Source organism: Limanda limanda, chromosome 2 (assembly GCF_963576545.1).
Source record: "Limanda limanda chromosome 2, fLimLim1.1, whole genome shotgun sequence".
NCBI lineage: Eukaryota > Metazoa > Chordata > Actinopteri > Pleuronectiformes > Pleuronectidae > Limanda > Limanda limanda.
Window position 1 is genome coordinate 2,569,064 of NC_083637.1, and position 25,838 is coordinate 2,594,901.

A 25,838-nucleotide genomic window follows, 5' to 3' on the forward strand; every position below is an offset into this window, starting at 1 on the left:
GTTGCGTAATTGTGTATGCACACCAACCAGCCAACGGACTGGGGCGACAACATAACCTCTGGGTGGAGGTGATGAAAGCAAATCACAAATACAACCACAGATGTGGAGCTGGAGTTCCTTTAGTGTAAAGCTAAATGTAGCATCTTTTCTACATTGTTTATTTCCTGACATGGGAAACAGCCATCTGTGAATTATTGTTAAATACAGCAGTGAAGATTATAGTTGTCATGGTGATAGTCAAAAGGTTTTTTGTTTTTCAGGTGTCCATGGAAATTCATGTGACAGAGTGAGTTACACCGACAGGAACATCTGTGCCTTTAAAGGCTCATCAGTGGACATCTCTTGCAGTTACAACAGTTACTATAATCTAATCACTAAGTCCTGGTTCGTTGCTGAGCGTGAGGATGAGCAGCTGTATCGTCATCGAGCTGTGGACTTACTCAACGACCCAGATATCACAGATCGTGTTCAGGTCCTTGAACCAGAGCGAGGGCTCTCCACTCTGAGAATAAAGAACCTGAGACTGAGCGATTCAGCCCAGTATCGCTTCACATTCAAATCACAGACGTTTGAATGGAACAGAAGTTTCCCTGGCACAACTCTGACTGTCACAGGTACTGAGGAACACTAAGTCACTGTGTTGTTCACTGGTTCTCAACCTGGGGTTCCACAGCTGCTTCTATGTGTGTTTCCTGTTCCAGATCCAGATGTTCAGGTGATCTGTTCTCCGATTGGTCCAACACTGACTTGTCACAGCAGCTGTCTTCTCTCTGGTCGTCCCTCCTTTGTCTGGTACGAGAATGGAACAGAAATTCACGGGGAAACGTTTCGAACCTTCAAGAGATTCCTTCAACCTGAAAACAACTATTCCTGTTCTTATGAGCTTCACCACTCGTCCCCTGTGTGTGAGTTGACTCCAAAATGTGCCGTGTGTAGACTTGAAAGGTTGAGCCTGGTGATTTTCTATATTTTAATCAAAGTAAAGAAATCCCTTGAAAAGACCAAATCGAACTTTGTTATTAAAGCACTTTTCATTTTCAACAGAATATAGACTAAGAGCAATGAAGCAAATATAAAACGATTCTCCTCACCAATCAACACACAGAGAAAGACAAGATAACAGGAAATGAGAAAAAACTTTAATCATAATTCCACTTTTCCCTTCATATTTTGCATGTTTGTGAACAGGACTCATGCAAATCCCACTCAGTGATTCCTAGGACAGAGGTGACACGTTCAGTTTTGTGAAGTCTGTATTTAATACAAACAATAATTACTTGGTAAAACTACTGAACACTAAAGGTCCGTCCTGTGTCCAAAAGTAAATCAAACACTCTTCTAAAGATGCTGAGAACCAGGGACGGCTGCAAACTATTAAAATACTTTATTCTATAAAGCCACATTCTCATGTAAAGATCTGTTTATATCCTGCAGATGCTCCGAAGGTTCCTTTAGTGCAGCTGAGTCAACCTGGAGACATTCTGAAGGACAGCTCGGTGTCTCTGACCTGCAGCAGTGATGCTAACCCCCCCCCTGAATACACCTGGTACAAGGGGAACCGGACTTTGTTCAACAGAGCAGCTCAGCTGGTTTTCAGCTCCATCCGGTCGTCTGACTCTGGAGAATATTACTGCACAGCTGAGAATGCTCTGGGGAAGACAGCGTCTAAACGTGTCTTAATAAATGTGAAATGTGAGTAAATATTTGGAAATATTCAAAAGCTGAGATGTTTTGTAGATCTTCAAAATTCCAGACGCTGCAACATTCTTCAAATCCATTAACATCCATGTAAATCCAGATGCTCCACAGTCCTCCTCTGTGTCAGTGAGTCCCTCTGGTGAGATCATGGAGGGCAGCTCGGTGACTCTGACCTGCAGCAGTGATGCTAACCCAGCAGCTCACTACACCTGGTACAAGGAGAACCGAGCTCTGCTTCAAGGACCACAGGGCGTTTATCATCTCTCCTCCATCAGCTCTGGGGACAGCGGGGTCTACTCCTGCAAGTCTGAGAATCAGTACGGACGGATCAACTCCACGTCTCTACACTTAGACGTCCAGTGTGAGTAGAAAACATCCACATGTTCATGAAACCCAGCACTGTCTCGCAATCTTACAGAAGGTTCCTGGGTCCGCCCCCTTATCTGGATTCAAACCAAACTTTACTGAGTTCTTCCCTGACCCGTTCCTCATCCTACCTCCAAGTTTCATGCTAATCGACACAGTAGTTTTTGTGTAATTTTGCTTAAAATCAACAACCAACAAACAAATGGACTTACGTGAAAACATCTGTTGTTGCATAGCTTCACTATATGACGTCATTTTCTAAACTCATAGCGATGACATTCCCATCATATGATCATAGATTATTATTTCAGATGCTCCAAAGCCTCCCTCTGTGTCAGTGAGTTCCTCTGGTGAGATCATGGAGGGCAGCTCGGTGACTCTGACCTGCAGCAGTGATGCTAACCCAGCAGCTAACTACACCTGGTACAAGAGAAGTGGAGATAAACAAGTTCAACGAAAAGCATCAGGACAAAACTTCACCATCACTGATATCATATCTGAACATGGTGGAAAGTATCAGTGTGAGGCCCAGAACACACACGGACGTAGTAACACCACCTTACATCTGACTGTTGGAGCAGGTGAGTCATGTGAAGTCCTAACACCTTTAGAGGTTCTGGAGCTGTGCATTGACTTCAGCTCCGAGTCAAACATCCTGCAACATTCCCTGTTCATCCATCGTGTGATTTCTCCAGGTGCTTGGAAATCAGCAGTGACTGGAACAACCACAGCTCTTCTCCTGGTGGTCGTCCTCCTCGCTGTCTTCCTGTGGATCAGGTGACACAGTCACACAGTGACACTACTGAAAAGAACCACACAGTTCATGATAAGACCTCACCGGCCAGTGTGACTAGAGGCTGGAATTTCAAAATAAAAGCACCCACATGGTTAGAGGACAGAAAGTTATTGTGTGTCACAAAAATACAAACTACCACAAACACAAACCAAGTTCCTGTACACACATAGAAACACACACACACACACCTAGTAGACACCTAGTGGTGCTCAAGCACCAGCCCTTTTGCCCTGGATGAGAAAAGTGCCCTTCTGCTGGAGCCCAATTTTTTCTTCATTCATCAATATTTAAGAATAAAAATTACTCTCTCTGTCATCAATTCCCCCCCAATGTGTTTTGATATCTGACGGGGCATTTATTTGAGTTCTTGTGAGAATTTCGCCCCGACATGCTCCGCTGGCCCCGCCCCCCCGCTCCTTCTCCCCCTCCTCCTCATGCAGCTGAGCGCCAAACGGCTGCAGCCACTTCTCCTCTGACACGCACCATCAGACAAACAGGTCATGACGCAACAAGCAGTTCAGGGTAGCAGCTGTTGTTTTTATTGGATCAGGCCATCAACTAGTTAAACAAATAAGGGAGAATGAGTAAGTTTTTATTGATTTATTATTATTATTTTTAATTTCATAAACAATTTTGGCGATGGGTTCCCTTTTTTTATGGTTTGAGCACATGCCCCCCAAAATGTCTGTGCACGTGCCTGACACACACACACACACACACACACACACACACACACACACACACACACACACACACACACACACAAAGACTTCTCACTCCTCACTCTCTCTCTCTCTCTCTCTCTCTCTCTCTCTCTCTCTCTCTCTCTCTCTCTCTCTCTCTCTCTCTCCGGTCTTTCTCTGGAGGAGTTTTCTAGTTCATCCAACTGTTTATTTCTTTCCTCCCATCTAGAAGAAACAAGTCCTTCACACAACAGCGTGAGTGCGGTGAGAGACCAGAAGACAGAGTGCAGGTAAATGAATAGTTTCATTTCAAAGCACTTGATCTCCACTCTTCAGCGCTGCCTCATTAACCGGTGGCGTTCTGCATCATTGTGATTTGATGAGAAGGGTCAGACCATGAATGTCTTGGGAGGTCATATTCCTTTACTCTAACAAAAAGCTTAAACTGGTTGGAGGAGGCGCTCAACTTAAGTTAAGTAATTCTAGTTAGAGAGTAAAATGTAGAGTGAATGTTTCATGGTGGTGACACCGGGTTCATCTGTTAAGAAGATGAGCTGGTGACCAGTAGGGAAAAACAGAAAGCTCCCAGATCACTGCTGCCATCACAGTTTGATTCAGCAGAGTAGGATCAGGCCCACAACACAGAGAAACTCTCAGTACCCAACAGAGTTAAAGAGTAAGACACAGATTCCTGATCCCAGCTCGTGTTTTACTGTACGAGCAGATTCCAGCTGCGGCACACACACGACCAGCAGAGCCACACGATGACGTCCACTACGCCAGCGTCTGCTTCACCCAGAACCCGGCAGACGCCATCTACTGCAACATAGGTCGAGTTCAACCCCAGAGAGAAACTGATGAAGACGAGGAGGAGGAGGCTGAATACAGCGCTGTTCGATTCGACAGTGCAACAGGGTGAGCAGCTCCACACGGGAACATTTTTATCACTACACTTATTGAGGTTAAAAACTGTGGGTGTGAGTGGTTTATTCTGTCTTCACAGAACAAGACGTGAAGAAGAGGGAGACGATCCATCTGCATTGTACAGCACAGTCACCAAACACTGAAGAAACACAACGTGAATCTGTTGTTTATATGTGGATTTTACAGCATAGAACCAGAAGAAATAAAACATATAGACATGTGAAGTGTTTGTAAAGGTTGTTTTCTTTCTTGATGGGTTGGTTAACCCAGATTACAAACATCTCACTTCTCACTTTGGAAGCCACGAAAATTTAAGGTAAGAAAGTTGTTCTTCTCCCATAATTAAAAATATTTCCCAGGCTCAACCACGTGTAGAGTTAGCCTCAGGTTAGGCTAACGCTAACCGTAATGTATGTTACTGTCAAAATGTTACAAATAACAATAAGACTAACTTCTAGATATTATAAATTGTAAATATTTGTAACTAATATCATGACATCTAAAATGTTTTATATCAATCAATGGGAGTGACCAATAATTATTTTCTGATTGGGGGTTTTCAACAACAATATTTTGGCTAATGTAAAGTACACAAGTCAACAAATATATCGATCTTGTCATATTTATACATCTAATGATGAATTGTGACATAATATTATTTAAAGGACTATTGAGGTCGTCAGCTGAGAATCATGAAGCACTCGACATAAAAACTAAGTCAACAAGTTTATTGATAATAATGTTTCTGGACGATCAAAGTACAGTCTGTACATTTTGAAGATTTAATGGGAGATTGTTGCAGAAGTGACACCCGCTCATCCAGGAACACAAAAAAGATTCATGCTATATATTCAAGTTTCCATGGTGACATGTCAAACTTTGATGTTTCACCATGAAACAAGAATTTGTTTTAACTCAAAATTACAACGTATAATCTTCCCTCAACTTCACATTTGATACTGAATATAAAGATGGACAACAAGACAGCGACCCCCAAAGTGATGCCAAATGATATCTGTAACCCCCTGGTGGCTGGCTGCAGTATTTGTCATAAACCGGGACTCTTCCATGTCAGTGGATGGGACATGGACCAAACTAAAAAATGTCTGTATGCAAATCAAATACCTTTTTCCAAAGATGGTGCCTGTCATTCGAGGTTAGTTCTTATCACACTGGTGCATCTTCAGGCCTGTTCAACGCTGCTTAAAGCTTCAGTTGAGGAGGATTCAGGTTTGGTGGGAACAGACACTAAAGGCGTTTCTAACACTCTGTTAAATGAAGAAATTCACAGTTTGTACAAAACACATGTTACTTCTTTGTTTTAGGTTTAATCTAACACCATCAGGCTCAGCAAGCATGTAAGTGGAAAGAGGAAGGAAGGTGGGTGTGTTTAACAGTTTAATTTTATCATTCTCTTACAGAATCTGTCTTTATTCTCGGACTCTTCTGTGTTGTAGGTAGACGTGTCTGTGATGTGACTGAGTTTCATCTTGTGCACATTATTTATCTGTGGATGTTTTTATTGTTTGAAGTCGCAGACGAGAGCAGCAGCTACTATGAGTGTAACTGCAGCAGCGAGTGGATTTGTTGTCCTTCTTCTCACTGTGACAGGTACTGTACGTCTACATTCATGTTTCACTCTATTTTACACTCAAACTTTTGATTCACCTGAAGTGAAATAGAGAAAGTAAAAAATATAAATGAAGCATTCATTCATTTTCAGATAAACACCTGTAAAGTGATGCAGAAAGAAAATATATGAAGGAATTATCATCAGTGTTATTTAGTTTCTTTGTTTAGAAGTTTCTATCGTGTTATTATTATTAATTCTTATTCTTATTCTTATTCTTATTATTTTATTGTTATTATTATTCTTATTATTATTCTTATTATTATTATCATAATGACTGAGGTCCTCTCCTCTCGATGCAGGAATTGTCATCAGTGTGTGGAGTCATTAGTTGAAATGCTCTGGAATGCTGCTCATGGAAATGTGTTTCTTTTCTACAGAAAGTAAAAAGTAAACTAAGTGATGAATCTGATTCTCTGTGTTACAGTGGTAAGGAGTCAGAATGGCTGGAGTGTGAGTTACACTTCTACTGAGATCTGTGCCTTCAGAGGATTAACAGTGGACATTACCTGTACCTACAAATACCCATCCTGGTTGAATCACCGTGTTAATACAGTCCAGAAAACTTTCTGGTTCATTAAAGTGAGTAATGGGAATTACGTTGATCTAAAGACTGATACGGAGTATTCAGGTCGTGTGGAGAATCTCTGTGGAAACAACAAGTGCACTCTGAGAATCTCTAACCTGAGAGAAAGCGACTCAGCTGTGTACAAGTTCAGGTTCACAACAAACCAACCTGGAGGGAGTTTTTATGGTCCAGCTGGAATCACTCTGTCTGTCACAGGTAACTTTTTCATTAGAGTCAGTTTGAAATGTTAGTGTGTATGTTGAAATAAAACCACATGTTTGTTCACAGACCCTCAGCTCCAGGTACATGTGAGGAGATCAACAGCCAATCCATCTTCTACCTGGACAGAGCTGACCTGTCACAGCAGGTGTCAGCTCCCTGATCATCTTTCCTACGTTTGGTACAATAACAATAAACCTGTTGGATGGGAAAATTACTTTCAGCTCCGACACTTTAATGCTGAAGACAGATATCACTGTGCTATAGAAGGACAGGAGCGTTTCCCTTCTCCTACATTGTGTGAGTTTACGCCTCCTCATTAAGCTACAATAATGTGGAAATAACTTAAATTTAAACTATTAACAAATAATACAGACATTGTTTTGATTGTATTATCATCATGTGTATTAATATAAACTATCCTTCAGATGCTCCAAAGCCTCCCTCTGTGTCAGTGAGTCCCTCTGGTGAGATCATGGAGGGCAGCTCTGTGACTCTGACCTGCAGCAGTGATGCTAACCCAGCAGCTAAATACACCTGGTACAAGAGAAGTGGAGATAAACAAGTTCAACGTCTCAGTGAAGAGACACAATTTGTCCTCAGCTCCATCCGGTCGTCAGACTCTGGAGAGTATTACTGCACAGCTGAGAATGAGCTGGGGAAGACGGCGTCTGAACGAGTCTTAATAAATGTGAAATGTGAGTAAATATTTTTCAAAAGCCGAGAGTTTTTGCACATCTTCAAAATTCCAGATGCTGGTCCATTCTTAAAATCCATTAACATCCATGTAAATCCAGATGCTCCACAGTCCTCCTCTGTGTCAGTGAGTCCCTCTGGTGAGATCATGGAGGGCAGCTCGGTGACTCTGACCTGCAGCAGTGATGCTAACCCAGCAGCTCACTACACCTGGTACAAGGAGAACCGAGCTCTGCTTCAAGGACCAGAGAACGTTTATCATCTCTCCTCCATCATCTCTGGGGACAGCGGGGTCTACTCCTGCAAGTCAGAGAATCAATACGGACAGATCAGCTCCACGTCTCTACACTTAGACGTCCAGTGTGAGTAGAAAACATCCACATGTCCATGAAACCCTGCACTGTCTATCAATCTTACAGAAGGTTCCTGGGTCCGCCCCCTTATCTGGATTCACACCAAACTTTACTGAGTTTTTCCCTGACCCGTTCCTCATCCTACGTCCAAGTTTCCTGCTAATCGACTCAGTAGTTTTTGTGTAATGTTGCTTAAAATCAACAACCAACCAACAAACAGACTCGGATGAAAACATCTATTGTTACATAGCGACAATATATGACGTTATTTTCTACACTCATAATGATGACATTCCCATCACATGATCATAGATTATTTTTATATATACAGTGCTGTGCAAAAGTTTTAAGCAGGTGTGAAAAAATGCTGTCAACTAAATATGCTTTGAAAAATATAAATAATAATTGTGCATTTTTATCAATTTACAAAATGCAAAGTGAGCGAACAAAAGCAAAAATCTAAATCAAATCAATATTTGGTGTAACTACCCTTTGCCTTCAAACCAGCATCAATTCTTATAGGTACACTTGCACAAAGATTTTGTAGGATTATAGTCAGGTGTATGATCAACTAATTATACCAAACAGGTGCTAATGATCATCAATTTCACATGTAGGTTGAAACATAGTCATTAACTGAAACAGAAACAGCTGTGTAGGAGGCTTAAAAGTGGGTGAGGAACAAACTCTGCTTCCAATGTGAGGTTGTGAAAGACAGTTTGATGTCACAGGTCATACACCATGGCAAGACTGAGCACAGCAACAAGACACAAGGTAGTTCTACTGCATCAGCAAGGTCTCTCCCAGACAAAGATTTCAAAGCAGACTGGGGTTTCCAGATGTGCTGTTTAAGCTCTTTTGTAGAAGCACAAAGAAACGGGCAACGTTGAGGATCATAGACGCAGTGGTCGGCCAAGGAAACTTAGTGCAGCAGATGAAAAATACATTAAGCTTATTTCCCTTCGAAATCTGAAGATGTCCAGCAGTGCCATCAGCTCAGAACTGGCAGAGACCATTGGGACCCATGTACACCCATCTACTGTCTGGAGAAGTCTGATCAGAAGTGGTCTTCATGGAAGAGTTGCAGCCAAAAAGCCTCCGACATGGAAACAAGGCCAAGGGACTCAACTCTGCACGAAAACATAGGAACTGGGGTGCAGAAAAATGGCAGCAGGTGCTCTGGACGGATGAGTCAAAAGTTGAAATATTTGGCTGTAGAAGAAGGTAGTTTGTTTGCCGAAGGGCTGGAGAGCGGTACAATAATGAGTGTCTGCAGGCAACAGGGAAGCGTGGTGGAGGCTCCTTGCCAGTTTGGGGCTGCAATTCTCCAAATGGAGTTGGAGATTTGGTCAGGATTAATGGTATCCTCAATGCTGAGAAATACAGGCAGATACTTATCCATCATTCAATACCATCAGGGAGGCGTATGATTGGCACCAAATTTATTCTGCAGCAGGACAACGACCCCAAACATACAGCCAATGTCATTAAGAACTATCTTCAGCGTAAAGAAGAATAAGAAGTCCTGGAAGTGATGGTGTGGCCCCCACAGAGCCCTGATCTCAACATCATCGAGTCTGTCTGGGATTACATGAAGAGACAGAAGGATTTGAGGAAGCCTACATCCACAGAACATCTGTGGTTAGTTCTCCAAGATGTTTGGAACAACCTACCAGCCGAGTTCCTTCAAAAACTGTGTGAAAGTCTACCCAGACGAATCGATGCTGTTTCGAAGGCAAAGGTGGTCACACCAAATATTGATTTGATTTAGATTTCTCTTCTGTTCATTCACTGCATTTTGTTAATTGATGAAAATAAACTGTTAACACATTTTTTCACACCTGCCTAAAACTTTTGCACAGTACTGTATATTAGCTTCAGGTCGTCTCTATAGTCCTATTAGAGGAAGGATAACAGCAGAAAGTTAGTTTTAAGGATGCATGATGTAAATCTCTAACTTCTATCCATTATATGATGGGGAGTAATGTTCTGATCACTATATGATTTAGTCTCTCTGCTATTTGTCGAAAAATATCTGGGAAAATTGGTCTTTTGGATCAAATCTTTGCTCATCTTGACCTCTGACCTTTGACTGATCAGCTGAAATGTTAATATTCACTATAATATTCAGTAAGTTTGGTTCAAGTGTTGAGTTATTTTGTACATTCACACAAACAGTCTGAAAACATAACCCTCAGTTCCTGCTTCTGTCTGTGCTGGTGCCCCGGGTTAATAATGATCATCTATATTTAAGAAGCACTTATCAAAACCAGAGACTGAAAAGTTCTTCACTGAATATTTCTGAGTTGATTTCATGATCTTGCATGTTTCACACCAGACGCTCCAAAGCCTCCCTCTGTGTCAGTGAGTCCCTCTGGTGAGATCATGGAGGGCAGCTGGGTGACTCTGACCTGCAGCAGTGATGCTAACCCAGCAGCTAACTACACCTGGTACAAGGAGGACGAGGACTCACCAACAGCATCAGGACAAATCTTCACCATCACTGATATCACAGCTGAACATGGTGGAAAGTATCAGTGTGAGGCCCAGAACACACACGGACGTTGTAACACCACCTTAAATCTGACTGTTGGAGCAGGTGATTTTAGCACTCTGAGTTTTACAGCCTAACCCCCCCCCCCACCCCTGCTTTTCATTGCACCAGAACCTTAAACCATCAATACTCAGGATTTCCAGACGTGTCATAGCTTTATATCAAGCCCATCATATTGGACATGAACAAAACTGACTGACCAACAGCATCACCAGGCAAACTGAGTCATCAGTCTAACCACACTGCTCATGTCTCCTGTCTGTTGTCCAGGGAAGTCAGTGATGACCATGAATATCATCAGGCTGACTCTGGTGGTCGTGCTGGTTCCAGTGCTGGTCTGGACTCTGTGGACGAGGTAAAACAAATCCACCAGTTCACCCTCTGCTCTTTTACTGTCTTCTTCAAATGTCTTCAAACACTAGTTTCAGTGTTATGATGTTCATTTTGTCAAATGTTGTGTTTGTTGTTGTTTTCGATCCAGGATGAAGAAAACTCTGAGCTTGAAATCAGAAGTGAATGAAGCTGTGGAGATGATAGAGGTGAGAGACAGTGAGGTCAAAAGAATGACTCCATATCACTGTTTTCATCTCACTATGTTAGAGAAAGAGACAAAACATTTCTTGGATCAGCTACTTTGTTTGAATCTGCCCCAAAATGTAAAAGGTTCTTTCCATTGACCGTATATTAAAGTGGACGTAGACTCTGGGTCTAGAAACTGAAGTGAATGATCTATTTAGAGTCAAATAGACCATAAAGCACCGCAGGCATTGGGGCATGGATACCATGTGATTGACAAGTAGTACTGGGTGCAGGTCACTGGTTTAGGTGGGCGGGCAGTGTCCTTGGGCTCCACCCCCTCTCCTCCCAATATGGTTACTTCTGGTTTCAAAAAACCAAGATGGCGCTGGACAACATGTCAAAAATGGAGGCTTCAAAATGGCAGCTCACAAACCAATGGGTGACGTCACGTTGACACTTCTTTCTTGGCCCATGTCCCGTCCTTCCAACAAGTTTTGTGGAAATCAGTTTATCAGTTTTTGTGTAATCCTGCTGATGAACAAACAAACGAATGGACAGGAGGCGCAACTACGTTCAAACTGTTCTGAATGAACTGTGATTATTTGCAGGTTTCATGAATAAAGTCCAGTGAGGCTTAATATTTTTCTCATCTCTCCTCCATCAGTTAGACAACTGTCCTGAGTATGATGACGTCGCTGCTGCAGCACAGACAGAAGACACAGAGGAGCAGGAAGACCTGGTGTGAAGCCTCAGGTCAGAGCCACTGGGACAAACACAACCAAGATGGACGACTTCAGAGTACATCCGTAAAAGCGAGTTTTACAGAAACCATAGTGTGTAGTTATTAAATACAGGAAATCTGTCCAAGCAACAAAATATCTGAGTGCAAGAGTTTGAGCACAAGCAGAGCAAATCTAAGCCACAGCAGGAGCTGTGTGAGTGCAAGCGCAGGGTTTTGAGTAAAAACACCACGAAATCTGAATGTGCAAGTCCAGCTCTCAAACTAATAGACCACGCTTTTGAATGAAGAGGAAAACACACCAAACATTTCCTTTCTACTCATGGTTTCCTGTTTTCTTCTCTCCTCAGGTGCACTGTGATTGGTTGATGAAAGTTTGTGAGAGGAAACAGGAAGTATCTCTCTCTCCATCCCTGGTTGCAGCAGCAGCAGTTTGTACAGCATGGCCTTTAGATCAAGAGTATTGTTGTGTTGTTTCTTTTCTTTTTCTTTTCTGATGGGTCCAGTCGTCCAGTTTCCGCAGCTTTATTTCTGTGAGCTTTAGTTCTGATGTTGGTTTAGGTTGAAGGAAGATTCTCAGATCCTACGACCCTTTGTGGGTTGGTGTGTTGGGTTTTCCTTCTTTTGTCCATTTTGCCGGCCTGTTGTTGAAGTTATTGTCTTTTCTGCAATAAATATATATGTTTTGCTGTTACTCTCTGAACTATGTTGGACGTCTTGGTGATGAGCCTTTGAGGCTGTGGTAACACAGCGTGACTCATCTCGTGTCTTATATATGATATTAATGTGGTTATTACATGTGTAATGAATTATTATTTTTCGTGATTTTATGATTCTTTCTTAAATAAAAGGTTTTGCTCTTTTGTTTTCACTCCTTATCAATTTGTTTAATTGTTTTTCAGCTGAATTACACCAGAAAACTAAAAATAGATTTTTCCACAATCTCATTAAATTTGGGCATGAATCCTGATAAAGGGGCGGAGCCAGGAGCCTGTTTGTATCACTTTCTTTATAATTGTGAGACTGATGAAAACAGTCAGGATTATTTAGAGGACTGGTTTCTATGAGTGATTGAACTCTGGTGCAGCTTGATTGAATTGAGGGAGATTGAATTGATTGATGCTGGCATGTGCACACATAGACACCAGGGGGGGCTGGAGCCACTCCCCTTTTCCTTCCTCGAGAGAAAGGCTCTTTTTTAAATAAAGTAATATTATATTCCTGTTTGCTCACAGCTTCCCTATCAAACAAATATATTGAAATATAATAAATAATCTAAATATCAGGTGGGCAGATTAGACTAGTCTCTGAACCCTCCCTCCCTCCACGTCTCCTGCACAGAGCTGAGCACTGGAGCTGTGGACATTTCTCGTTCTTAGAAGCATCGCGACTCGGACTCTGAATAATTCTAACAACTCGTTAAAGATCCGGTCTGTGTCAGAGTCTCTGTCGGAGTCTGCTTCCTCCTCACTCCTCCTCTGACCTGCGCTCACTTTACATTTTAACATTAAACACCAGCACTGATCACAAGTTATCAGGACACCTCCAGGACTGACGTTTACTTTGTGTTGGTTTGATTCGCTTTAGAGTTCATGAGACACACGTTTAAACCTGCGACACAACACGAGACGTGACGTGACACAGTCAGGACATCAGGGTTAAAGTGAGAGAACCATCCGGAGCCATGATCCAACATCATCAGTTAATAACTAAATACAACTACAAGACTGGACAAGACGTCCAGTGTGAGTAGAAAACATCCACATGTCCATGAAACCCAGCACTGTCTATCAATCTTACAGAAGGTTCCTGGGTCCGCCCCCTTATCTGGATTCACACCAAACTTTACTGAGTTCTTCCCTGACCCGTTCCTCATCCTACCTCCAAGTTTCATGCTAATCAACTCAGTCGTTTTTGTGTAATGTTGCTTAAAATCAACAACCAACAAACACACGAACTGGGGTGAAAACATCTGTTGTTGCATAGCTACACTATATGACGTCACTTTCTAAACTCATAGCGACGACATTCTCATCATATGATCATAGATTATTATTTCAGATGCTCCAAAGCCTCCCTCTGTGTCAGTGAGTTCCTCTGGTGAGATCATGGAGGGCAGCTCGGTGACTCTGACCTGCAGCAGTGATGCTAACCCAGCAGCTAACTACACCTGGTACAAGAGAAGTGGAGATAAACAAGTTCAACCAAAAGCATCAGGAAAAAACTTCACCATCACTTCGCCGCCCTCAAGGACGCTCAGAGGTCAATCGAGCTGGCTCCCGATTGGCCAAAGGGATTCTTCCATAAGGGTAGTGCTTTGATGGGGTTAAAGGTCAGCACCTGCAGTTCAAGCATAGACTGTGTATATAAATGGACGTTAACTCTGGGTCTGAAAAGTGCCTGTTCCCTGTATTCTCTCTACTGACCAGCAGGGGTCCTCTGGTAGCTTCTATAAGTCATTGAGAAAGTGACTCTGCTTCTCACTTCATAACGTCAGTAAACATTAAGGAGTTAATCACTCAATCTCTAGTTTCAAGTCTTCTTCAAACAACTGATGTTCATTTAGTGAATTATGATCATTTAGAGTCAAACAGACCATAAAGCACATGATGTACTGGGGGGGGGGGGGGGGGGGGATACCACAGTGTGATTGACAGGTAGTACTGTCCAATGGGTGAAGGTTATGGGTGTTGGTGTGCAGTGACCTGAAGCTCTTTGTCATGCTCCACCCCCTGTGTGTGTGTGTGTGTGTGTGTGTGTGTGTGTGTGTGTGTGTGTGTGTGTGTGTGTGTGTGTGTGTGTGTGTGTGTGTGTGTGTGTGTGTGTGTGTGTCTGTCTGTCTGTCTGTGTGTGTGTGTGTGTGTGTGTGGTAACGTTGCAGCGGTACGATACGTCTCACTGACATCATCTATTTTCTGTTTCCTCTTCAGCACTGAAGCAAACATCTCTGCAGGAGAAGAGTGGGTAAGTTTTATGGTTATGAACAATACTCATAATCACACCATCGTCATTTAGATGTGAAGAAGATTCTAACTGTATTTATATTTATAAAAGTCTTGTACAATGTAGAATAAACACAGTCTCATCTGTGGGTAGTGAAGATGAGGTTTTTTTATGTATCACTCTCTCCCACATTTTGATCTCCTGTGATCCATGACTTTCTCCTCACATTCACCTCCTTCCCTCCCTCCCCATCTCCACCTCCTTCTTTCCTCTGTTCTTTTCCTCCTCTGTTTTCCAGGAGCTGTCCCTCTCTGTGGGTTGGGAACATTACACTAGAAGTTACAGAGAAAGACCTCCGGGAGATCTTCAAAACGTAAAATCAATATGTGTGCATGTGTGTGTGATCCAGGTTGTACTGATGTTGTGTTACATATTGTAAGGTGACGTGTTAAGGTTAGGTTTAGATCAAGGTAAGGCAAGCAGTAACTATTCTGGTTAGAGTACACTAAATGGACAAAGGTATTGGGACACCTACACCTACAGTGATTTCGATGATTAAGAGGTGTGTCCCAATACTTTTGTCCATATAGTGTAAGTCAATGTAATGTCTCAACAGAAACCTGCTGATTGTTTTTCGACTGTAACTAAAGATGGACGACAGGACAGCTCTCTTAAAGTGGAGCCAAATTGTCTCCATTGCCCCCCTGGTGGCTGGTGGGAGTATAGGTCATATCCACCTTGGCTCAATCCCCTGATCACTAAACTGTGCAGAAGTGGCGTCCATCTTTATTTACAGTCTGTGTGTCTTACACTCAAATGAGTCCCGGCACTTATAACGATCTACTAAATAAATCAGAGCAGGTTCCAATAAAGCAGGATTTTAAAGACATCTGCATTTTTAAGACGAGGCATCACAGGTTCTTAGAACTTACTTATAATAACTAGAAAGAAGATGGTTTTACAGTGTTATTAGAAATAGTGGTACCTCCGCATTAAAAGTTAAAGTTATAAAAGTGTATTTACTGAATACAATAGATAGTGGTAGTTGTTGCAGTAGAATTGCAGTAGTTAGAACCGAAGTTATTTTGTAGGTAAGAAGTAGTTTTGCTGTGTTTTAATAGTTAAAGTACTTGTAGTAGAAGCTGAAGCAGCAGGTTTATCACTGCCAGCAGCAGTGAAAGAGTTGGTCAGTGTTGTCTTAACCACACTTCTCTGCCGGAGGTTTGAGGTTTTGTGTTTCCATGGTTACAGGTTTGGTGAGATAGAGAGCGTCAGAGTTCTTCACGAACGCTTCTGTGCCTTCGTCAACTTCAAGAACGGCAACATGGCTGCCAGAGCCCTGGAGAAGCTGCAGGTGAGTCGAGGACCGGCTCGGTTTCAGGAGAACAGAGTTTATTCATGGAACAGGAACAACCACAGCTGACAAGAGTTCTGAAAATGCGTAAAAATACAAAGATTATAAAGTGTAATATATATGAAACAGGGAATATGAAAAAGCAATAAGACATCATAGATTTTTGAGAATGAAAATATTGCACAGTAACTCTAGGTCTCAAACTCGACTTTAAATGAAAGTCAGTGAGAAAGATTGGGTCTTTAACATTGAGTAAAACATTTCTAGGGTCTGAGCGGTTCTGAAATGAAGAGGTAAACTGTTCCAGAGATTAGTTGGAGCCCTTCACATTACTCTTGAATGTCTCTGTCCCGGGCATTGTCCCATTCTTGTGCCTTTTTATAGACATTATGTAACGTCTATGTGTCCTCCTGGCCAGGGGGTGGAGCTGGGGAGTGCCAAGCTGGAGGTCCGGTACCCGGATTATTGGCTCCAGCGGACTCAGCCCTCCACATAAAGGACCAGAACCAGCCCGGGCTTCAGTGCTGCAGGAACACAGCTCAGCTTCCACAGGAGTTCAGAGGAAATCACCCACCATGCACCTTGTTCTACACACGTCACAAGAGGGAATTGAACATGAAACTCACTTTATACCAATGTGTTCAAATACACAAATAACCTCCTCTGGTTCTGACCCGTCCACACAGAGGGCGCCTGTAATTGGACACTATTGACGGACCACAGGTTGTTTCTATGGTGACAGGCACCGCTTCAGACACATACCGGACCAGCAAGGGCAAAGCAAGAAACCACGGCAACCCTGACTATTTCCCCTCCCCTCCCCTCCTCCTGCACCGAGACACCTCACAGGGGGATTTACAAAGAATGAGGGGGAGCAGGAGGATGTTCTGCCCGACGACACCGACAGCTGAATGTGTGTGTGAGAAGAAGAAGAGAGACGGGTTCTGCACAGGGTCCAGAACCCAACCTTGTAAATACTTTGAAACATCACTGAGCTCCATTTGGATCCCAGGAGAAACCCTGATGAACTGGTTCCTGCTGTGTGGGACATGTCACCTCTCGTCAGGTTTTACTGGGACCAGTGACTCTGGTTGAACCTTGTTGGAAACAACCAGTGACTCTGTGACAAACCCTTGTCTGAACACCACTGCTGCTTTGCTGCCAAATGAAGTTATTTCCTTTTTTTAAGTATTTGCACAAAACAATAAATTAATAAACACTGATGTTTTCCATGTTTCTTCTCTAGCGATCTGTCGTCTGCTCTCGTTAACTTAATATAAAGTGCACATGCTTTTTAAAAAAAATTCTGTGTTCACTTTCTTTGTTTTGCAGTTTTTAAGATGGGCTGTTGTAATTCAGGTTGTAAGGCCACAAAACTTGTATGTGAAGAGAAAAGAAGCCGTTGAAGGTCAGAGCAGATTCATATCTGTTTCTTACAACTTCATCAACCTCAAAGAAAACACAAGGCTCTTTTTTTATCATGACCACATCCTGGTTTCTAACTCAGCTCTGGAGCCAGAGACACTTTACCATCAGTCTCATCTCTGTGTCCAAACATGAGTGATTCTGCCGTTTGTCCTTCTTCTTTCTTCTTACACTAATAATGATAACAGATAATCACAGATGAAACAAAAACGATCTCTCTCCACGTTCTGCTTGTGCTTTAATGTCGTATCAGACTAAACAGAACAAACAGTCTTTATATGGACTGGAGCTGTAAATAAACAGGAACTGACTTCTAGCATGAGGTTGAAAGAAAGAATAATTCAACATGTTTTTTTTATGTCCAGTCTCAAGAAAGTAAAGAAAGTGTTCAATTCACTGTCAGGCTGCAAAACTACTCTCACTGTTATTTGCATGAAATATATTTGAATAAGTTCACGCATCATTTCTAAAAAAAAGAACATTTCTTCACTTTAAGGAGGGGATTTACTGGTGGTGGTCCGTTCGTGCATGTTAATGATGTAAAGAGGAAGGAAGCCGAGGTCTGAACTATGATTTCTATCGTGACTGGCTGACAAAGAAGAATCTAGCTGCTGATGAGGCTTCACCACAGAGACGTGAGAAGCAACGATGGGTTTGAGAGAAGCAGCGAGTTGTTTCGTCATCTTCCTTCTTTCTGTGTCAGGTACATCTACATTTACAGGAAAGCACTTTGTGTTATATCGTGTTTGAATGAAAAGTGTTTGATTAATTGTTCCAGTCTTTCTCATGGTTCCAGCTTCTTCATGTTTGGGCTTTTCCTGCATTTCTCTTAAATTAATTTGAGTAATTGTGAAGGTTGGACAAAACAGTTATTGAGAAGATGTCCCTTTAGTCTCTGCTCTGCGTAGAGGTGATGTTATTCTGAGTTTCTAGATATTTTTATGCCTCAGTGCTGGTGACGCCCAGTGACCTCAGGCATCTTGTTTTCAGGTCGTCTCGTTGTCTGATTCTTGTGAACGCAATATCTCAAGATCCCTTTGAGGGAGTTTCTTCAAATTCGGTACAAATGTTCATCACTTGGACTCAAAGATGAACTGATGAGGTCATGAAACCTGTGTTTGGCCTCTCGATCATGATATTTCTAGTCTGTCTTTGGAGAATTCAAAGATGAACTAATCACATTTCAAAGCTCAAATGTCACAGTGACCTCATATGATTCTGGAAAGAGGAACACAGACTGAAAATGCTCTGGTTGGTGGAGGCATCCTACAGCAGGCTGGTAATTCTAGTTTGTGCTGTGGTTACAGTGGTGCAGGGTGCGGATCCCTGGGGAGTGACGTGCACTCCTACCCCGATCTGTGCTGTAAAAGGATCGAAGGTGCAAATACGCTGCTCCTACAGTCACCCATCCAGAATAGATGGCCATGATGTTGCAGTGGAGAAAACGTTCTGGTTTACTAAAGTGCAGGATAGTGAACCTGTGGATCTGAGAGAAGCCTCTGAGTACACAGGTCGTGTGAAGTATGACTGTGGAAACAAGGTCTGCACTCTGACCATCACAGACCTGAGAGACAGTGACTCAGATGTTTACCAGTTCAGGTTCACAACAAACCACCGGGCTGGGAGTTTTACTGGTTCACCTGGAGTCTCCTTGTCTGTCACAGGTAACATTTCAGTTGGAAACAGTGAATCTATGGTTTGTTTATGTGGACAGCTCTGTCTAAAATGATGTGTGTGTTTCTTTACTTACACAGGTGTCCAGGTGCTCATCACAAAATCATCAAGTTGCTGGAGCAAAGGCTGTTCATGGTCACATGTTGTGTGTCAAACCAGTTGTTCTCCAACTCGCAGACCGTCCTACATCTGGTACAAGAACGGAAAAAAGACATGGGCACAAAAATCTGATACCGACTACTTTTATTTAAGAGACAGCATTTCCTGTGCTGTGAGAGGCCACGAGGATTTCCCCTCTGCTCCAGTGTGTGAGTTTACTTCTTCCAATGACCAATGATGTTCTGCTCTGCTTCCATATTTCACACACTCCTCGATATCAGGCCTCTAAAGAGAGTAAAACTAAACTTCTGGATCTGCACCAAATATTTCCAGTAATTTTGCAACCACACCAACCAGCCAATGGACTGGGGCGACAACATAACCTCTGGGTGGAGCTGATGAAAGCAAATCACAAATACAACCACAGATGTCGAGCTGGAGTTCAAATGTCATCGTTTTTAGTGTAAAGCAAAATGTATCATCTTTCCTGCATTGTTTATTTCCTGACGTTGGAAACAGCCATCTGTTAATTACTGTTAAATACAGCAGTAAAGATTATAGTTGTCATGGTGATAGTCAAAAGGTTTTGTTTTTTTCAGGTGTCCATGGAAATTCATGCGACAGAGTGAATTACACCGACAGGAACATCTGTGCCTTTAAAGGCTCATCAGTGGACATATCTTGCAGTTACAACAGTCACTATGATCCTATCACATCTAAGTCCTGGTTCGTTGCTGAGCGTGAGGATGAGCAGCCGTATCGTCCTCGAGCTGTGGACTTACTCAACGACCCAGAGTTCACAGATCGTGTTCAGGTCCTTGAACCAGAGCGAGGGCGCTCCACTCTGAGAATAACAAACCTGAGACTGAGCGATTCAGCCCAGTATCGCTTCACGTTCAAATCACAGAAGTTTGAATGGGACAAAAGTTTCCCTGGCACAACTCTGACTGTCACAGGTACTGAGGAACACTAAGTCACTGTGTTGTTCACTGGTTCTCAACCTAGGGTCCCACAGCTGCTTCTATGTGTGTTTCCTGTTCCAGATCCAGATGTTCAGGTGATCTGTTCTCCGATTGGTCCAACACTGACTTGTCACAGCAGCTGTCTTCTCTCTGGTCGTCCCTCCTTTGTCTGGTACAAGAATGGAACTGAAATTCACTGGGAAACTTCTCAAACTTTCAGGGGATTCCTGCAACCTGAAAACAACTATTCCTGTTCTTATGAGCATCACCACTCGTCCCCTGTGTGTGAGTTGACTCCAAAATGTGACGTGTGTAAACTTGAAAGGTTGAGCCTGGTGATTTTCTATATTTTAATAATTGTGAAAAAAAAACCCTTGAAAAGACCAAATCGAACTTTGTTATTAAAGCACTTTTCATATCCAACAGAATATAGACTAAGAGCAATGAAGCAAATATAAAACGATTCTCCTCACCCATCCACACACAGAGAAAGACAAAATAACAGGAAGTGAGAAAAAACTTTAATCTTCCGTTTTCACTTCCACTTTTCCCTTCATATTTTGCATGTTTGTGAACAGGACACATGCAAATCCCACTCAGTGATTCCTAAGACAGAGGTGACATGTTCAGTTTAGTGAAGTCTGTATTTAATACAAACAATAATTACTTGGTAAAACTACTGAACACTAAAGGTCCGTCCTGTGTCCAAAAGTAAATCAAACACTCTTCTAAAGATGCTCAGAACCAGGGACGGCTGCAAACTATTAAAAGACTATATTCTATAAAGCCACATTCTCATGTAAAGATCTGTTTATATCCTGCAGATGCTCCGAAGGTTCCTTTAGTGCAGCTGAGTCAACCTGGAGACATTCTGAAGGACAGCTCGGTGTCTCTGACCTGCAGCAGTGATGCTAACCCAGCAGCTAACTACACCTGGTACAAGGGGAACCAGACTTTGCTCAACAGAGCAGCTCAGCTGGTTTTCAGCTCCATCCTGTTGTCTGACTCTGGAGAATATTACTGCACAGCTGAGAATGCTCTGGGGAAGACAGCGTCTAAACGTGTCTTAATAAATGTGAAATGTGAGTAAATATTTTTCCGAGAGGTTTTGCACATCTTCAAATTTCCAGATGCTGCAACATTCTTAAAATCCATTAACATCCATGTAAATCCAGATGCTCCAAAGCCTCCCTCTGTGTCAGTGAGTCCCTCTGGTGAGATCATGGAGGGCAGCTCGGTGACTCTGACCTGCAGCAGTGATGCTAACCCAGCAGCTAACTACACCTGGTACAAGGAGAACCGAGCTCTGCTTCAAGGACCAGAGGGCGTTTATCATCTCTCCTCCATCAGCTCTGGGGACAGCGGGGTCTACTGCTGCAAGTCTGAGAATCAGTACGGACTCAACTCCACGTCTCTACACTTAGACGTCCAGTGTGAGTAGAAAACATCCACATGTCCATGAAACCCAGCACTGTCTCGCAGTCTTGCAGAAGGTTCCTGGCTCCGCCCCCTTATCTGGATTCACACCAAACTTTACTGAGTTTTTCCCTGACCCGTTCCTCATCCTACCTCCAAGTTTCATGCTAATCGACTCAGTAGTTTTCGTGTAATGTTGCTTAAAATCAACAACCAACAAACACACGGACTTGGGTGAAAACATCTGTTGTTGCATAGCAACACTATATGACGTCATTTTCTAAACTCATAGCGATGACATTCCCATCATATGATCATAGATTATTATTTCAGATGCTCCAAAGCCTCCCTCTGTGTCAGTGAGTTCCTCTGGTGAGATCATGGAGGGCAGCTCGGTGACTCTGACCTGCAGCAGTGATGCTAACCCAGCAGCTAACTACACCTGGTACAAGAGAAGTGGAGATAAACAAGTTCAACCAAAAGCATCAGGACAAAACTTCACCATCACTGATATCACAGCTGAACATGGTGGAAAGTATCAGTGTGAGGCCCAGAACACACACGGACGTAGTAACACCACCTTACATCTGACTGTTGGAGCAGGTGAGTCATGTGAAGTCCTAACACCTTTAGAGGTTCTGGAGCTGTGCATTGACTTCAGCTCCGAGTCAAACATCCTGCAACATTCCCTGTTCATCCATCGTGTGATTTCTCCAGGTGCTTGGAAATCAGCAGTGACTGGAACAACCACAGCTCTTCTCCTGGTGGTCGTCCTCCTCGCTGTCTTCCTGTGGATCAGGTGACACAGTCACACAGTGACACTACTGAATAGAAACACACAGTTCATGATAAGACCTCACCGGCCAGTGTGACTAGAGGCTGGATTTTCAAAATAAAAGCACCCACATGGTTAGAGGACAGAAACTTAGTGTATGTCACAAAAATACAAACAACCACAAACACGAACCAAGTTCCGGTAAACACACACAAACACACACACACACACACACACACACACACGCACACACACACACACACACACACACACACACACACACACACACACACACACACACACACACACACACACACACACCCTGACTCTTCTGCTCGGCTCTCTCTCTATCAAACTGAACAGTTCCTCTTTCTCTCTCACCGTCTGTCTCTTCTTCTCTCTCTCTCTCTCTCTCTCTCTCTCTCTCTCTCTCTCTCTCTCTCTCTCTCTCTCTCTCTCTCTCTCTCTCTCTCTCTCTCTCTCAAACCAGCAGTCAAGCACAAAGCAAACATTCAAAGTTTCTCTGGAGGCGTTTTCTAGTTCATCCAACTGTTTATTTCTTTCCTCCCATCTAGAAGAAACAAGTCCTTCACACAACAGCGTGAGTGCGGTGAGAGACCAGAAGACAGAGTGCAGGTAAAAGAATAGTTTCATTTCAAAGCACTTGATCTCCACTCTTCAAGGCTGCCTCATTAACCGGTGGCGTTCTGCATCATTGTAATTTGATGAGAAGGGTCAGACCATGAATGTCTTGGGAGGTCAAATTCCTTTACTCTAACAAAAAGCTTAAACTGGTTGGAGGAGGTGCACAACCGAAGGGCAGTAATTCTAGATAGGGAGTAAACTGTAGAGTGAATGTTTCATGGTGGGGACACTGGGTTCATCTGTTAAGAAGATGAGCTGGTGACCAGCAGGGAAAAACATCTCAGTTTGATTCACCAGAGTAGGATCAGGCCCACAACAAAGAGAAACTCTCAGTACCCAACAGAGTTAAAGAGTAAGACACAGATTCCTGATCCCAGCTCGTGTTTTACTGTACGAGCAGATTCCAGCTGCGGCACACACACGACCAGCAGAGCCACACGATGACGTCCACTACGCCAGCGTCTGCTTCACCCAGAACCCGGCAGACGCCATCTACTGCAACATAGGTCGAGTTCAACCCCAGAGAGAAACTGATGAAGACGAGGAGGAGGAGGCTGAGTACAGCGCTGTTCGATTTGACAGTGCAACAAGGTGAGCAGCTCCACATGGGAACATTTTCATCACTACACTTATTGAGGTTAAAAACTGTGGGTGTGACTGGTTTATTCTGCCTTCACAGAACAAGACGTGAAGAAGAGGGAGACGATCCATCTGCAGTGTACAGCACAGTCACCAAACACTGAAGAAACACAACATGAATCCGTTGTTTATACGTGGATTTTACTGCATCACGGAACCAGAAGAAATAAAACATATAGACATGAGCAGTGTTTGTAAAGGTTGTTTTCTGTCTTGATGGGTTGGTTAACCCAGATTAAAAATTCTCTCACTTCTTACTTTGGAAGCCACGAAAGTTAAAGGTAAGAAAGTTGTTCTTCTTCTCCCATAATTAAAAATATTTCCCCAGGGAACCACGTGTAGAGTTAGCCTCAGGTAAGGCTAACGCTAACCGTAATGTATGTTAGTGTCAAAATGTTACAAATAACAATAAGATTGCTTCTACATATTATAAATTATAATTAGTTGTAACTAATATTAGAACAGATAAAAGATTTTATATCAATCAATGGGAGTGACCAATAATCATTTTCTGGAGGGGGGGTTTCAACAACATTATTCTGGATAATGTAAAGTACACAAGTCAACAAATATATAGGTCTTGTCATATTTATATATCTAATGATGAATTGTGACATGATAATATTTAAAGGACTATTGAGGTCGTCAGCTGAGAATCATGAAGCACTCGACATAAAAACTAGGTCAACAAGATTATTGCTATTAATGTTTCTGGACAATTAAAGTACAGTCGTTACATTTTGAAGATTTAACAGGAGATCGTTGCAGAAGTGAAACCCGCTCATCCAGGAACACAAAAATAATACATGTTATATATTCACGTTTCCATGGTGACATGTCAAACTTTGATGTTTCACCATGAAACAGGATTTTTTTTTTAACTCAAATTTACAATGTCTAATCTTCACTAAACTTCATGTATGATACTGAATATATAGATGGACAACAAGACAGCTACCCCCAAAGTGACGCCAAATGATATCTGTCAACCCCTGGTGGCTGGCTGCAGTATTTGTCATAAACCCGGACTCTTCCATGTCAGTGGATGGGACATGGAACAAACTAAAAAATGTCTGTATGTCCAACGCTGCTCACAGCTTCAGTTGAGGAGGATTCAGGTTTGGTGGGAACAGACACTGAAGTCGTTTCTCACGCTTTGTAAAATGAAGAAATTCACAGTTTGTACAAACCACATGTTACTTCTTTGTTTTAGGTTTAATATAACACCTTCTTGCTCAGCAAGCATGTAAGTGTAAAGAGGAAGGAAGGTGAATGTGTCAAACAGTTGACTTTGTCAGCCTCTTCTGTGTTGTAGGTAGACGTGTCTGTGATGTGACTGAGTTTCATCTTGTGCATATTATTTATCTGTGGACGTTTTTATTGTTTGAAGTCACAGACGAGAGCAGCAGCTACTATGAGTGTAACTGCAGCAACGAGTGGATTTGTTGTCCTTCTTCTCACTGTGACAGGTACTGTACGTCTACATTCATGTTCTCACTCTATTTTACACTCAGACTTCTGATTCACCTGAAGTGAGTTTAAGAAAGAAAGTAAAACATATAAATGAATCATTCATTCATTTTCAGATCACCACCTGTAAAGTGATGCAGAAAGAAAATATATGAAGGAATTATCATCAGTATTAATTTGTATCATTGTTAAAATTTTATTTCAGGCAGATCAAGGTTTCTATCGTCTAGAGCTCAAAATACTACAGAGTCTGAAACATGTTATTATAATAAAAATAATTTATTATTATTATTATTCTCATCATGAATGAGCTCCTCTCGTCTCGATGCAGGAGTTGTCATCAGTGTGTGGAGTCATGAGTTGAAATGCTGCTCATGGAAATGTGTTTCAGTGCCGGTGACCTCATGCATCTTGTTTTCATGTCGTCTCGTTGTCTGATTTTTGTGAACTTAATATCTCAAGATGCGTTCGAGGGAATTTCTTCATATTTGTAACAATTGTTCATCATTTGGACTCAAAGATGAACTGATGAGGTTTTTGTTGTTGAAGGTCAAGGTCACTGTGGCCTCATGAAACCTGTGTTTGGCCTCTCGATCATGATATTTCTAGTTTGCCTTTGGAGAAATCCCAAAGTGAAAAGATGAACTCATCACATTTCAAAGCTCAAACGTCAAAGTGACATCATATGATT

General features: G+C 42.4%; 2 protein-coding genes across 2 annotated transcripts; both read left to right on the forward strand.

Moving 5' to 3' along the window:
* Positions 1–227: 227 nt before the first annotated feature.
* LOC132997936 (B-cell receptor CD22-like) lies at positions 228–4,679 on the forward strand. Its single transcript, XM_061067491.1, has 10 exons — positions 228–244; positions 349–614; positions 702–905; positions 1,435–1,692; positions 1,799–2,059; positions 2,376–2,645; positions 2,760–2,841; positions 3,773–3,833; positions 4,268–4,458; positions 4,547–4,679. The coding sequence occupies exons 1-10, from the start codon at positions 228–230 to the stop codon at positions 4,608–4,610; spliced, it is 1,674 nt and encodes a 557-aa protein (XP_060923474.1). The 3' UTR covers positions 4,611–4,679.
* Positions 4,680–5,604: 925 nt separating this feature from the next.
* On the forward strand, positions 5,605–23,850 carry LOC132997937 (B-cell receptor CD22-like). The gene is made up of 14 exons (XM_061067493.1): positions 5,605–5,623; positions 6,525–6,881; positions 6,954–7,184; positions 7,313–7,582; positions 7,682–7,942; positions 13,807–13,943; positions 18,171–18,192; positions 21,174–21,284; positions 21,378–21,635; positions 21,952–22,221; positions 22,327–22,417; positions 22,969–23,029; positions 23,439–23,629; positions 23,718–23,850. The coding sequence occupies exons 1-14, from the start codon at positions 5,605–5,607 to the stop codon at positions 23,779–23,781; spliced, it is 2,343 nt and encodes a 780-aa protein (XP_060923476.1). The 3' UTR covers positions 23,782–23,850.
* The last annotated feature ends 1,988 nt before the right edge of the window (positions 23,851–25,838 follow it).